Source organism: Pteropus alecto, unplaced genomic scaffold (assembly GCF_000325575.1).
Source record: "Pteropus alecto unplaced genomic scaffold, ASM32557v1 scaffold146, whole genome shotgun sequence".
NCBI lineage: Eukaryota > Metazoa > Chordata > Mammalia > Chiroptera > Pteropodidae > Pteropus > Pteropus alecto.
The window spans coordinates 34141960-34156873 of NW_006442107.1; the positions used below are offsets into that span (position 1 = coordinate 34141960).

At 36.5% G+C, this 14914-nt stretch overlaps 1 protein-coding gene across 6 annotated transcripts in view; it reads right to left on the bottom strand.

Annotated features, from left to right (window-relative positions):
* Window positions 1–14914, bottom strand: part of PIEZO2 (piezo type mechanosensitive ion channel component 2) — a 378661-nt gene that overhangs the window by 305395 nt on the left and 58352 nt on the right. For all 6 annotated transcript variants that reach the window (XM_015595755.2, XM_015595756.2, XM_015595757.2 and 3 more), the window contains exon 2: window positions 938–1033. In XM_015595755.2, the coding sequence (XP_015451241.1) occupies window positions 938–1033 (96 nt within the window). The remainder of the gene's footprint in view (window positions 1–937; window positions 1034–14914) is intronic.

Below are 14914 nucleotides of genomic sequence, written 5' to 3' on the forward strand. Positions count from 1 at the left end.
ATGGGAAAAGATAGAGTTGTTATTTGCTGCTGTGGGTACAACCAGTACTCGTTTCTTTTCTTGAAGGGTCATCACTATGAATTGGCAGCACTGACCAATGGCCTTCCCCTCGCCACATCATAGGCTGAGTCAAACAGTGCCCATTTTCTTTCATGTAAACTTACAGCCATCACACTTACCTAAGGCATTTGGCACAGCACTTATTTCTTATAATGGCATTGTTTTGAAAAACAGTTTATTAAACTGATTCATTGTGGTTTAATATTCATACTTGTAGGAAAACTTTGAATATATAAATTTACAAACCAGACTATGCTTCCTAATCAGAGCCTCAGGAAATTTAGTCACTATTCTTTTCTATGCCTTCTGTTCCTATAGAACAATGTGAGAGATTGAAGTTTTACCGTAACATTTTGAGACATTATCCCTGAAACTCAAATTACTCTCGGTACTTGATAGAAGCATATGTAATAAATCTCAACTTATGTATGAACGAGTCATGACTGGGCTCCAGTTTCCTACCTAGTCCTCCTGCCACATGGCTTAGAAATGGAAGAAGACACCTCTCTGCCCCTTTTCCACTTGCCACCACATTCTCCCCAGCAACCCAATAGGCAAATCATGTGTCAATCTTGTCACGCCATCTGCCTTATTTCATTGACAATACATTGAATTTGTCTTAACTAGCCAAAACATTCCAGACATATTGCAGGCCTACTAATAAAGAGCTAATATGGAACTTGTACGGGGAGATCAGCTATATGAGTGACACATTCCACCCCACTCTGCTTGACGCAGCTATTTACATGTTTGACATCCGGTTCCCCACTGGACCAGCATGCTGCCCAGACAGCAGCTGTCCCATACAATAGAAACAAACCCAGATGGCTCAGCAAATGTATTCAGACTGTAGCACAGAACAGTAACCATCTCTTACCTTGCATCGTCGCTCTTGTTGGCTCTGAGAACAGAGGGATGAGCAAGAGGTAGATGAGGTAGACGAAGGAGAGCCCATTGTACCGGAATGCACACGCTGTGGGTGGGAAGAGAAGAGAACGTGTTAATGAGGCAGGCTGACAGGGCACATGTGGCAGTGTGGTAATGGCATCAGAGATCACTGGATCAAGCTAGGGAGATACGTCGATTAGGAAGTAAAAACTGAGCATTTATTCTGTATTCATCTCTATGTTGAGCATGATGAGAAATGGAGAATTAAATGGCCTGCTCTCAAAATCTAACCGAGAAGGCAACAACAATATATTTGAATGAAGGCAGGTCATAAGTAAGTCATATATTAAGAGGGCAAATTAAAACTACTACAGAAATATAGAGGGCAACAGGGTTAGCGAGGGTTTGAGATGTCAGGTAATGCTGTCAATGGAAGAAATGAGACTGAAAAAAAGAAATGAAAAATATTTGTTAAACGCTCTATGGCAGAGCTTTATACAAATTATCTCATTTAATCTTCATTTTATATGTAAGGACACTCACACTCAGAAAGACTCAATCACTCACCCAAATTCTCTCAGCTAGGATCTGAGACAGAACTAAATTCAGGTCTGCCAGGCTCCCAAGCCTACGTCCATTCCTCCACATTACTTGTCCATCGTAAAGGTAGCACAGAACTCCTTACCTCTCCAAGTTCTCATTTTCTTATCTGTTAAATAGGTATAATAATTGTCTCTAACTCAGAGTCTTATTATAAGGAATCAATGTAATATATTTAAAATACTTGGCTCAGTGTCTTATACACAAAAAGCCCTCAAAAACATGAGCAATTGTCATAAGCATCTTCATCACTACATAGAGAGAAGAAAGTGTGCAGCATTCCATGTAGAAAGAAAATGAACACATTATAGCAATTAAAAAATAAATTTATTGGATGAATAAAGAAAAATTAAAGATGAGAATGAGTATGAATGTGTGGGATGAGGATATCAGTTTAATGGATGTGACAGGATGGAAAGATGTTGGAACAAAAGTTAGTAAGGGAGAAAATTAAGGGCAGGGCAATATGCAGTTGATATGCTAGAAAATAATTAGTCACGGACAATTTGGATCAGTGAGAAAACATTTCAGAAAGATTAATCTGGAGATTGTACATGAACAGGATTGGTGGGAAGCAAAAAATGTTGTGGTAATTGGGGGATAAATAAGGACTCAAGGCAGTGTGGTAATGATAGTAATTGGGAAAAAAGCAGCAAATGGAATAAAAAAACATTTTGTAAAATATATAATATAAAGAGGTGTGAGGAGAAATTATACAAAAGTGACTTCAAAGCTTACAACCCAGGTAATGATAAGGATTATGGCCATGGAAAAAAATAAGACATTTAAGAAGAAGGTGGAAAGTTTATCTTTAGACACATTCATGGAATCAAATCATGGGACTTAGATGTGACGGAAATAATAACAGTGTGGACAGCATCCTCACTTAGCGATTGGAGAGAAATGGAGAGGAGTTCTGAACAGAGGTTCATTCCTTAAAATGACAAGAAGGGATGAATTTTCCAAAGGCAAGAGCAATAATGAGAAGCGCAAAAGATGAAGGAAGTTGCCATGGTGACTGCCTATGCATGGGGTAAGGGTGGGGGAAGGAAAACTGGCAGCTATGAAAGGAAAAAGCAGCAGAACATTTCAGAGAGATTAAAAAAAAAAAAAGTCCGTTTTCACAGAAGAAGAAGTTTTCACGAAAAAAGTTCACCACAACACAGAGACAAATGTGTCATTTTGTCATCCATAAGGATATCTTTAAAGGCCTCTGCAGAAAGCTTCACCCAAGAGGAAGGATACAATTGACATATGGAAGTGCAAGAGAAGTACTGTCATAACCAGGAAGCGGGAAACCAGAAGAGGGGTGAAGGAGGTCAAGGCCCCAGGTGCTTCTGGTCACAGAGTGCGGAGGGTCCTGGTCCATGGGACAGCCCAGTGTGAGATGCGCATTGGGATTAAGGGATGGGATATCCAGACCGGAAGACCAGATCAAGAAGTGCTAATTCTAAAACAGAATTTGAATGACAGGAGCTTGGTACACGGAAGTCCAGGGCCCCTGCTTCTGGTGGCTTGTTCTAGAAGCTGGCAGTGAAAGAAGCAAAAGAAAAGAAAGTGAGGGAAGGCGTGGTAGGGGAGGAAGAAATCAACTAAAAGAGCCTTTTCATCTGCATTTGATTATACACATATTTGTAGCTTTTTATACCATTATTCCTAACCCCCTTTGTGAAAGATCCAAATCAGGAAAAAATTTTCATACTATTGATTGGACTGATAGGAAAATACATACACGAGACACTATAAAAGAACAAGAACATATATTTGAATTGTCTTCCCAGCTTTTTTTTTTCCTGCTTGTTATTTCTCATCCAGAGTTGAAATTCCTTAAAAACAATCCAAAGACATTTGGTTATTCATTCAGTCAATAAATATTTATTGCACTACATGCTGGAACCAACAAAGATCTCTTCCTGCTTCTGGGAGCTCTCAGTTTGGTGAGCAGATGTATAATGAACAATAAACACAATAAAAATGTCAATTCCAGGTATTTTGGAAAGTAAGTACTATGTAAACAAGAAGTCAGCGGGAAAAGGGCTACCAAAGTTACCAGAGTGGGGAAGGCCAGCTGTAGCCTTCATTAAGAGCACTAAAGATAGATCTCACTGAGAAGGTGCACTTTGAGCCAAAGGTAAGATAGGTGAGCAAACTGACCAAGCCACTTCGTGGAAGAGAGTGCTAGGTGGAGCCCAGTGGCTCAAGCCAAGGGTCTAGAGCAGAAGCCTCCTGTCCTATCTGACCTGCCCAAGACAGCCTGCACACCCAGTACGTAGCAGAGTCCTGGATGGGGCCAGATTGTGTGGGCCTTGCAAGGGATCAGAGGATGGTAGTTTTCACTCTGAGATGTCAATTAAGTGATGGTTCTTACCCTTGATTCAAGGTCGCAGGCCTGGCTTCTGCCTGTGCTTGCAGCTTCATTTCTACCAATGCACGTCCTGCTCTCTGTGCTGCTGCCCAACTAAACAGCCAACATCTTCCATCTGTTTTGCTGCTTCCTGGCTCTAGACTTTGCAGGCTCCATTCCCTCCTCCAACTAGAACACTTTCCTATTCTTCCTCCATCAGGCATATTCTCACACAGTTCACATGTTTCCTCTTATGGGAAGTTGTCCACATCTATAACCTCCCTCAAATGGAAGTGCATGTCTCTCTGTGGTGCCTCTTCCAGAGCACTTCTCATTTAGTGTCACATGTATCTATTCATATGTCTGTAATCATGTATGTTAATCCGATATCCAGTGCCCAGATGGTGCTCATGCTCACGAAAGGAATAAACAGTGAATAAATGAGTGAAATGGAATAAAAAGACACGAGGACATCTAAACAGGAAATCAGGATATCAAGGTGTACAGTGTTCTTGGCTCATAGAAACATCACAATTGACATTGCCCAAAATAAACATTTAATCAACTGGAATGTTTGTTTTTAGCCTTAGGGTGTTTTAAAAATGTTAATGTGTATTGTGTGGCAAAATTACCTAATTCTGCGTACTTCTGGGTAAAGAGAAAAATCTAACTCACTTGTATGATTACATCACTTCAAATAGCATTCACAGTGCACTTATCTGCTATTAATTTATATCAGTAATGGTTTACACCAAAGTGCTATGTGCTTGCTATGTGTCAAGCCCTAATCTATGCACTTCACACATATTAACTCATACTGTTACCATTCTCCCTTTACAGATCCTATTTTATTCTCTCTCTACGCATGAAAAGCAGGCACGAGGAAAAACCACAGCTAAGTAGGCAGCTGAGGTTCGAGCCCCAAAATCTAGTACTTGAGTCTGTGCTATCGCCAGGAAGTTTTGAGGCCACATGGCTTACCTGTCTACCATCTCCCCAGTTAACTGTCAAGGGCTCAGTGAGCTAAAGCCTTCCTTCCACAGGATGACAGACGCTCTGTATGTATCTCACTGTTTCCATTTTATAACCCTTTTCTGTAATGTATTATATTATGCTTGGTGGAAATCTATATACCGAGGAAATTCCCAATTAACTTTGGAGGAGGGAGAAAGAAGCCTACTCCTTGTTTCTCACATCACAACTTTTAGTTACCATTATTACAACAAAGTCCAGAACTTAGGAAGAGGCCAAGAACAATCTATGGTGGCAGGCGGCCTTTAAATGGCCCCCAGTAATTGTCTCCTCCTTGTTGAAACACATATGAGAAATCTCTTGCTCCTGAATGTGGTCTGGAACTGGCGACAGTTCCAGTGAGCAAAGATAGTAAAAGCATTGAGATACCACCTTGTAGCTTTGTTTTGGGTACCCGCTCTGTCTCTCCTCTTGCTCATGATGAGGGAAGCCAGCTGTCAAGCTGTGAGTAGTCTGGTAGAGAGACTCACATGGCAAGAAACAGGTCTCTACCCAGCATCCAGCATTCGCCAGCCAATAGCCACATGAGTTAGCTTGGGAATAGGTCCTCTGAAAACTGTGCCCTGGAAGCCCGAGCCATCCTGACTGCCAGGAACTCTGAAATAGTTTTTGCTGTTTTAAGTTGCAAAATGTTTAGATAATTTGTATGCAGCAATATATGACTAAGACCCAAATTAAAAATAAAATTAAGCCACCTCTAAAAATCCAACTTCATTTATTTCTGTCTGAAGTTATCTCATTTGATGAAAATGGCCAAATTGCTGAATTCTCGGCTTTACTTTATATGTGTGAAGTTGCTGCCCAAGAATTACCCAAGCTTGTGGGATTGTGAATTACCCCACCTAGGGCAAAAGATGTCTTAGAATTTGTCAATAAGGCACATTTGAGTGAGAAAAACCTTAAAAGGCTGAAAGCAACAAACGAACATGACAAATGAACAGATTCCTGGGCAAGGACAACAGCTTAGTGGTTACCAGAGGGAAGGGGGTGGGGAGGTAGATAAGGGTAAAGGGAGTCAAATATATGGTGACGGGAGGAAATTTAACTTTGGGTGGTGAATACAATGCAATATACATACCACATATTATCAAATTGTACATTTGAAACCTATATGATTTTATTTACCAATGTCACCCCAATAGATTTAATTTTTTAAAAAGGCAAATAGCTCCTTTATCAAGTGTGACCTTGCCTTTATTTAGGTTCTAGAGACACTTCCTGCACACTCATCACTCCTCATAATGAACTATCATATCTGGCTGCACAGCGTTCCCCTATACCTCACACCTCTCATGGACAGTCAAGTCATAGGGACCTCTGTCCTCTGCCTCAAGAATTTTACTGTTGACAGTAAAATTTTAAAAATGCAGATCAAAGCATTTAAAGGAAAAAGATGATTTTCTTTACCTGCGTATGCACTATAGTTTCCACTATTTCAACCTGGTTTAACCATCCAAAATCATATGAAAATTCCCCCAAAGGATGACAACTGTTGACAGTAATTTCTCAAATAAAAGATCTTATCAGGCCTAGAGAGCATACAATTATAAACTGTGAGATAAGCAGTCATCACTGAAGTGCTTTATAAATATCAATGCTGCCATTTGAATTGTAAACAACTGGGCTTATCTTATTAATGAATTTCATTTTCTAAATGTGAAAGTTGGCATGCAGTTTTGGAGGAACTCTCCAAATAGAAAAAATGGTAGGTTTGACTTTGACAACTTAAAGTTTATCCATATAGAAAAGGGAAAAAAATCTCTGCAAATATAAAATTGTTAAGATGGCCACATAATATTTATGAAAAGTACTTGTGTTACAATACATGTATAATAATTTTCCTATTACTACAATATATCATAGAGAGGTTTATGCACACTTTACCCTTCCATAATAGTTGAAGGTAATAATTTTAGATTATGTTATTAAAGGTAAGTGCTCTCAGAGCTAAATTTTTAGCAAGATGTGACCTCCTACTTCCTTCATACACTTTAGCAAGGCCAAACAACATCTCACTATTAATGGCTTGGGAGACAGTGTCTTAAATGTTTAGAACCTCCATTTCGACTAAGTACATTCTAAATGATCTTTATTGCCTCAGGGAGTTTTGTTTATTTTAACAGTTGCCAGAGCAGCAGATACATATTATTCAAAATAAGCAACTCCAAAATCAAATAACAAAATAGTTCTGTCAATTCAATGATTCTAGAAATTTTTGGTTTATATTTTCAATATTTTTCCTTCTGTAGTCTGAAACAATCGATTGCTTTTTAAAAAAAGTCCTCTCAAAATTCTGATTATTTTATTTAAAAAAAAAAAGACAAAACACCAACAATACAAACAGCTGCAAAGTATTTACAATGAAATAGGAAGAAAATTAAACAATTGCAGATTTTTTTCTAAGGAAGCAAAACGATTAAATAAGAAGCAGGAAAAAGGCTATTGTGTCACCTGATTCATTGTCTATTTGTGTAGCATTCTGTCCCCCATTATATACGCCTATGTTTTACATTTGGTTAAATTTATAAATGTCTCAAGTAGTGACGCTTTAGACCAGCCAACATTCAAGACAAGAGCATTCTTTTCTCTTTTCCTTTATCTCTGACCTCCACATCCACCAGAAGTCTTGTCCCCAGTGCTTCCTCAAGGAACTTACAAAAATAATTTCTTCAAGAAAGATGATACCAGAAAGTCTCTCCCACTGCTTTTCAGAAGCATAAGACATATGCTTTCCCACTTATTCTGATCATGTAGCACCTACCTTATGTTCTTCATGCATATCATAAGAATGTCCATATATTTGTGACACAAAAGGCGATAGAAATATCGTTCGAATAAGAAAATACCATGTTTTCACATTTAGAGATAATCTCCTACATTTTAACATTACATTTTTATGCAGAGGTGTATGAAAACTGACTTTATATTAGGAAGTTTGCTGCTACAACAGTTATCCATCAGTCATGTATTTCACACACTTCAAGAAATAGAAATATTATATTGCACATTAATTTCGTTAAAGAAGTTGGTTAAAGAATGTAATTTCAGAGTAAAGCTTCAAAGAAAATAAGACTTTTACAGGGTAATAGATTATAAGGACTTAGAATCAAATTGTATTAGCAGAAAATTATAACAACTGTTCAGTTTATTAAAAATTTTAAGCCAATCTAAGGAAAAATCAGGTGAAAGCATCTTATTTATAAAGAACAAAAACCTTTGGGCTGAGTTTTCTACTTTTTCCAAACAACCTGAGTTACTCTCTGTAAAATATAAATTGAATCAGATTACCGCTAAAATCTTAGTTTGATATTTTTGGCCAAGTGGCTTTAAAAATTTGTCACCTTTCTAATTATTATAAAAAGATAGGATTCTGTTTCCTATTTTTTATTAATTTAATATGTATCAAATTGAATATTACTAACAATGTAAAAGCTTAACTGAGTTTTCTAAACTCAACCTGATTAATTATACAGTTTACATAAAATAAATTTTAAAGAAAAAATACAGTGCTCCTTTAAAACCATATTTTAATGTTATTCACCATTTTACAAGTTTACCCACAGAAAGTTATATTTTTTAATTAATTTTTTAATTTAAGTATAGTCGGTATACAGTATTATAATGGTTATATTAGTTTCAGGTGTACAGTATAGTGACTTAACATTTTTATATCTTACATTGAGATCACCCCATTAATTCTAATGATCACCTGTTACAGTGCAAATTTATCACAGTATTATTGACTATATTCTCTTTCCCCTTTTCATCTATCCTCCACCCCCTCTTCTGGTAACCATCCCTTTGGTCTCTGTTTCTATAACTCTGTTTTTTGTTTGTTTTGTCTTTTAGATTCCAGATGTAAATGAAAGTATATAGTATTTGTCTTTTTCTCTCTGACTTATTTCACTTAGCATAATACCCTCTAGATCCATCCGTGTTGTCACAAATGGAAAGATTTCATTCTTTTTTATTGCTGTATAATATTCCATTGCATATATATATATAACATCTTCTTTAACCATCCATTTATCAATGAACACCTAGGTTGCTTCCATATCTTGACATGAACATACAGGTCCATACATCTTTTCGAATTACTGTTCTCATTTAGAAAAATACCCAGACGTGAAATCGCTCAGTAATTTATCTATTTTATATATAAAATTCTAAAATTATATCTATTTTTAGTTTCTTGAGGACTCTCCATACTGTTTCCATAGGGGCTACACCAGTTTGCAGTCTCACCAACAGTGCATAAGTGTTCCCTTTTCTCTACATTCTTGCCAACACATGTCATTCGTTGATCTTTTAATAACAGCCATTCTGACTAGTATAAGGTGGTATCTCATAGAAACAAAAGCAAAAATAAGCAAATGGGACTTCGTCAAACTAAAAATCTCCTGCACAATGAAGGTAACCTTTACCAAAACAAAAAGACGACCTAATGAATAGGAGAATATATTTGCAAATGATATCCAAAACATATAAGAAATACAACTCAATAACCAAAAAATAAATAAACAATCTGATAGAAAAATGAGCAGAGGACATGAAAAGACATTTCTCCAAAGAGGACAGATGGCCAACAGACATATAAAAAGATGCTCAACACCACTAATTATCAGGGAAATGCAAATCAGAAAGTTGTATTTAAAATGCAGATCCTTATGCTCAAGCTTGATCATGCTCATGTTAATTAACTGTCCTCTGATCTGAGGGAATAATGATATGGATTTTCTCTCATGATTGCAAATGAGGAAATAAAGCTTTTATGCTAACAGATAATTTCTTAAGCTACCCGAAAAGTTATATTAGAAATCAGATCTATTTCATTTAGAGTATGAAGAACCCTGCATTTAAACCCACAGTTCCTAAGCTTACCCAAAATAAAACTTATTCCTTACCATTGTAACGAAATTAGAGTGGGTGAATAAATGCTGAGAAAACTATTTATTTGCCCACCCATCTTACAAGCTTTTTTTTATCTACTGAAGAGGAGAGTTAGTATTTGTAGACTGGGAGATTGAAAGTTAAGTCCTCATTAGTTTGCTTAGGTTTGTGTTATGGTGTTTACTGATTTAGAATCACGGATTATCCTTCTATACATTTATTCTCATGTAAGGAGGCTACTTTTTAATTTAGTCTTAATTCACTTTTATGTAATTTAACAATTTACACAACTATGGATCACTATCCCTCTGTAGTAGTCTATTATTAGCAAAATGTAGATCATCTTTTAGTTTATTAATTATTGCAATTAGCCTTAATGTGTAAATTTCTATTAATTTTTAAGAATTTAAAACTTATTTTCCTCAGTAAAAACATTATTTTTAAAGTAAGAGAGATGGCTAGCACATTTAATTTTATACTGTTTTTAATTCCAGTTTTTTATTTTTAATTAACTCTTTTTAATTAATATTAATTTTTTGTAATTTTCCAAAGCTTAACTTATCTTCCTAATGTGTGTGTGTTTGTGTGTGTGTGTGTGTGTGTGTGTGTGTGTGTGTGTGTAAATTCTACTATACTACAAATTCACTGCTGTTTGATTTTTTTTCATCATTAATTCTCTGAAAAAAAACAAGAGCAATGCTTAGGAGCCTAATAATAAATCAAAGTTCCTTACTGGACTTCTGCTTACTTAGATTTGTTAATGCCACAATCTGTTTCACAAGTTTACTTTTCTAGACACATCAAGATTTCAAATTTAGAAAGTTAACCTTCTATGTTGATACCGGTATCTCTAAACTATCAGGTTAAACCATAGAATTTGATGGCTTCGTATGCCAAAAATGATTAAATATTAACAAGTTTATACAATTTGACTTGAAATAAGTTGGGACGGATTTACTGGACTGTGTTACACATGGAGAATAAATGTCAGTTTCACTTTCAGAAATAAGAGAAATCAGTTGCAATGTCATTTTATTTCATGACATTCAAGTGTCTACCGCATGCTCATCCCTAAGCAGTTTGAGACAGCTATGGGTAAAAGGGGAATGGCAAAGTCTAGACTATAAATGTGGATGTATGTGTATACATAGGGTTTATACAAGCAGCAGTGGCTTTTTAATAACAGGATTAATTTACTGCCTGCCACAGTTTCCTTCTTTCAAGAACTTGGTAAAACAAGATTTTTTTATAGGCTTTTACTGTAGCCTCTAGAATATTCTATATTATTCTTGGCAGCATCCTCCCTCACTGATGTGTACATTAGCATGAAAAGAAATCAATTCAGCTAACTATAATGAAGTCATATTTCTTCCATCTTCAGCACATATGCTGCCCAACATTGTATCTTGTTTAACAATTAATATTGCTGAAAATTGATTAAAAATGGCTGTTTTTGTCTTGATATATTTACTCTGACATCCTGCCTGCTTCTTCCTGAGAATACCCTCTTCCCTGACATATATGGAGCTATGACTATCGCCTTTAAATATTTCTGTTGCTAAAGAAAGAGACACACCTTCTGTGGCATGAATTTAGCCTTTGACTATGTCTGGGGTTTATGCTTATGATACCACACTAATGAGGAATAGCCTCTGACCACAGTGCAAAATCCTTGCTCCCTGAACAATATCCAAAACAAAAATGAATTGGTCTGGTGCCTCAAAATTAGCCTCTTCTGCCATCTCTCTGTGTTGTCTCTAACTACTTAGAGTCTTTGACCTTGCATTTAGTCTTTTGTTCATCACTTTGAATGTTAATCACACTCAAGTCTGTGTTAATAACAATGGAGTGGGGTACAAAAGAATCCTTGCAGTGAACAAATGACAGAGACCTTTAGGCTTGCCCACCCAATCTCATCCCAATCCCTGGGCTGTGCAGCCTTCCCCTCTCTAACTACCTTTATTTTCAATATACACCACATGCCCCTGCCTTATAAAATTAAGGTAGTTTAAAAATTGTTGATGGGGTGCTCTATTGGGAGAATTAGAGTAACTATTCCAGTAACATGTTTAAGCTTACTACAGGTGTTTTCATCACCTGAGAGAGCATTCGATTTTTGGTCAGTAGATAAAGAAATCTCAGATCTCCTCAATTTCCAGGTATAGATGATATTTCACTTTTCCTGACTCATTGATATGCACTGTATTTACTAGATGATCTTTAATGTGTCAAAAATTTCCCCAAAGTCCCCCAAAGTGAGACTGTTTTGTTATTCTAGTCTATCTCCAAAATGTAGCCCATATGAGGCTGAGCTAGATGGTTCATATCAACATTCTGTAGAGGCTAGCTTACCTCCACAAATGTCTTTGCTAGGTCACTTGGCAAATTTTCAACGAGGGATAGGGAGGTTGCAGAACTCTGCCACTCTTGGCCTATCCTCTGAAAAAGCTCAAGCAAAAATGCACTTTCTTAAACATACCTCCCTTCTAGCCAACCTCCCCTACTAGCCATTCCCCAAACATGCATGTCACCAGTCCCAAGGCACTTTTAGAACAAGGACTCTTTCCTGTTCACTACTGTATCTTGTTTCTATTTCTACACATAGTAAACATTCAATGAATATTTACTGCAACTTGTAATGCCCTCTGAATGACAGTGTATTCCAAATTCCTAAGCATGCTCCAGCCTAGCTCAAATGTTTATCTCCTTTCAGAGAATGCCATTATCACCCTAATAAAAATTAATTTTTTCTTAAAAAAAAATTATGTCTAGCAATAAGGGAATAATCCAACAAGGCCTGCCATACCATGGAACTGTGCAGTAGTCACAAAGAATGATTGTTGCATATATGAATGAACACTGAAAGTATTCACAATACAATAAGTAAAAAATAAGATTTTATAACATTATTTTGACGGGTCTATGAGATAGATATTAATCATATCTCCCATTTCCAGGAAACTAAGGCTCAGAAAGAATATGTAACTTGTCCAAGGTCAAGGTAAAACTGGGATTTAATCTCAGTCAGGCTGATGCCAGAATCTGTACTCTTAAATAGTCCACTCTGCCAGTCCCCTCACACACACGGAAAACATCTGTAAGAGTACACCAGACTAGTAACAGTGGTCAACTCCCGGAGGACATAGTAAAGGAGGGAGAATGTGGCTTTTATCTTATAATGTTAAAGTTTCTCATACTGCGTATACATATAGTTTGTATTTTAAAATAAAATTAGATCTAAGAACAGGTAATCTCTTCCATTTCTGAATACCCATAATATCTAGGTTTTATCACTCTTATGACTTGACTACATATGGTCTTGCAGTCTGTCAAGGTGTAAACATGTTACATTCTTGATTAGACCATAAGCCCCTTAGGAGTTGGATTTTGCCATCATCGTGTCTTTAGAAAACTAGCATAGTACCTTACATGTCATAAGTACACGATGACTGTACAAAAAGAATAAAAGAATGAACTTCGATCGCCCTTAAAAACAGAAGGGTCAGAGAAAAGCTATCATGTCTGACTAGTGGTATAAATGTTCAATAGCTTTCATTAAATAGATTATTCTGCAGTACACAATCTGGTTAGCATAATAACATGGCTACAACAACAATAATAAAAAGGAATGACATGAAAGTGTCTGTTGGAAAAATAAAATTGGGGTAATAATTTCCACTCCGGCATCCAGGAACAGGCAAGGAACAAGAGAGCCTTTTGAATCATGAACCTTTTCTGTCACAAAAAAGTTAAGCTCCAAGGAGCTTCTGTTGGAAGAAAAAAGTGTATGAAATTAAACTTTAAATATATTTTTCTTACAAATGGAGTCAATCCAAATTATATTTCACTACAAGAGACTCGATGAGGCTTTGGTCAGCTTTCAGGGGGTGAAAAGACACTTATTAAGCTTATATACTACACAAAGTAGAAAAATACGCTTTCCGTGACCAACTTTAGCAAACACTGAGCCTCATACCATGTTGGCAGCAGCTAGAAGAAGAAATCAAAATGTTAATCGCAGTAAGGCTGCATAAAACAAATCAATTAATATCCCAAGCCTCAAATTTCCTTCACAAAGAAGGAATTAGCAGGGCGTAATTTTTTATGTTACTAGTGGCTAGATGAATCCCAAGTGCTTAAATAACATATGGGATGAGTTGTAAGGACCTCACAAACCTCCCTGAGCCATCCTGGGGCCACCTCTTTGTCACTTTAAAGTGAACACACCCTTCAGGGCCTCAGGTGTTATTTCTCTTCCTTTTCTTCTTCAGCTAAAAATAGGGAGGAAACTCTCAAAACCAAACTTAACTAATTTGGTTAAATTACACAATGACCAACAATCAGGTAACATCTTACCAACTTCATCAGTAAGAACTAACACAGTAAATCCAGTTAAAACTTCATATTAACAACATAATTAGAAGATCAAGCAAGGTGAAATATAGGTCACAAAAATTATCTTCTTTTTGAATGTACATCATTTTGAGGTTGTTTTATATTTTTAAGTTGATTAGTCCTTCTTTGGCACAAATGAACCCTGAAGGGCAAATAATTCTTATTTTTTCTCAGAAAAAGAACTAAAGTTTATTTCTCAACTATTGTCTGGAACCTATTAATTTTTGTTGCAGATTACCTATAAATATAACCTGGAAATTAAAGGAATGCAAACTCCAGTCTCCATTGTTTTCTTTAGAAATATACCCTGGGGCCCCCAAAACTCCTCTCCCCAAGGCTTCTTCCAGACTTCAATAATGGGGGACATTTCAAAGGAAATAGAGTACCATTTGATACTAGTACTTGTGTTAAACACATACGCTAGGATGTAGGTTGTAAAATGTCAAAATACACTGGACTGAATTGATCTGAAGCTTCCTGTGAATCAGAGTTGTGCTTCTGTCTGTCACAGAAATTACCTCCTTTATTCTGTAGAACCCACTCAGGGTTAGCCCAGCAACCTGCTTCATCTGCCAACCTACACAATTTACAATCTGAGGGTCCATTCCATATCATTCTTTCTTTCCTTATCTTTCCTAACCAGCAGCTGGTATAAGGACAGTCTTCCCACTTAGACAAGTATGAATATTCATTTTACAGATGATG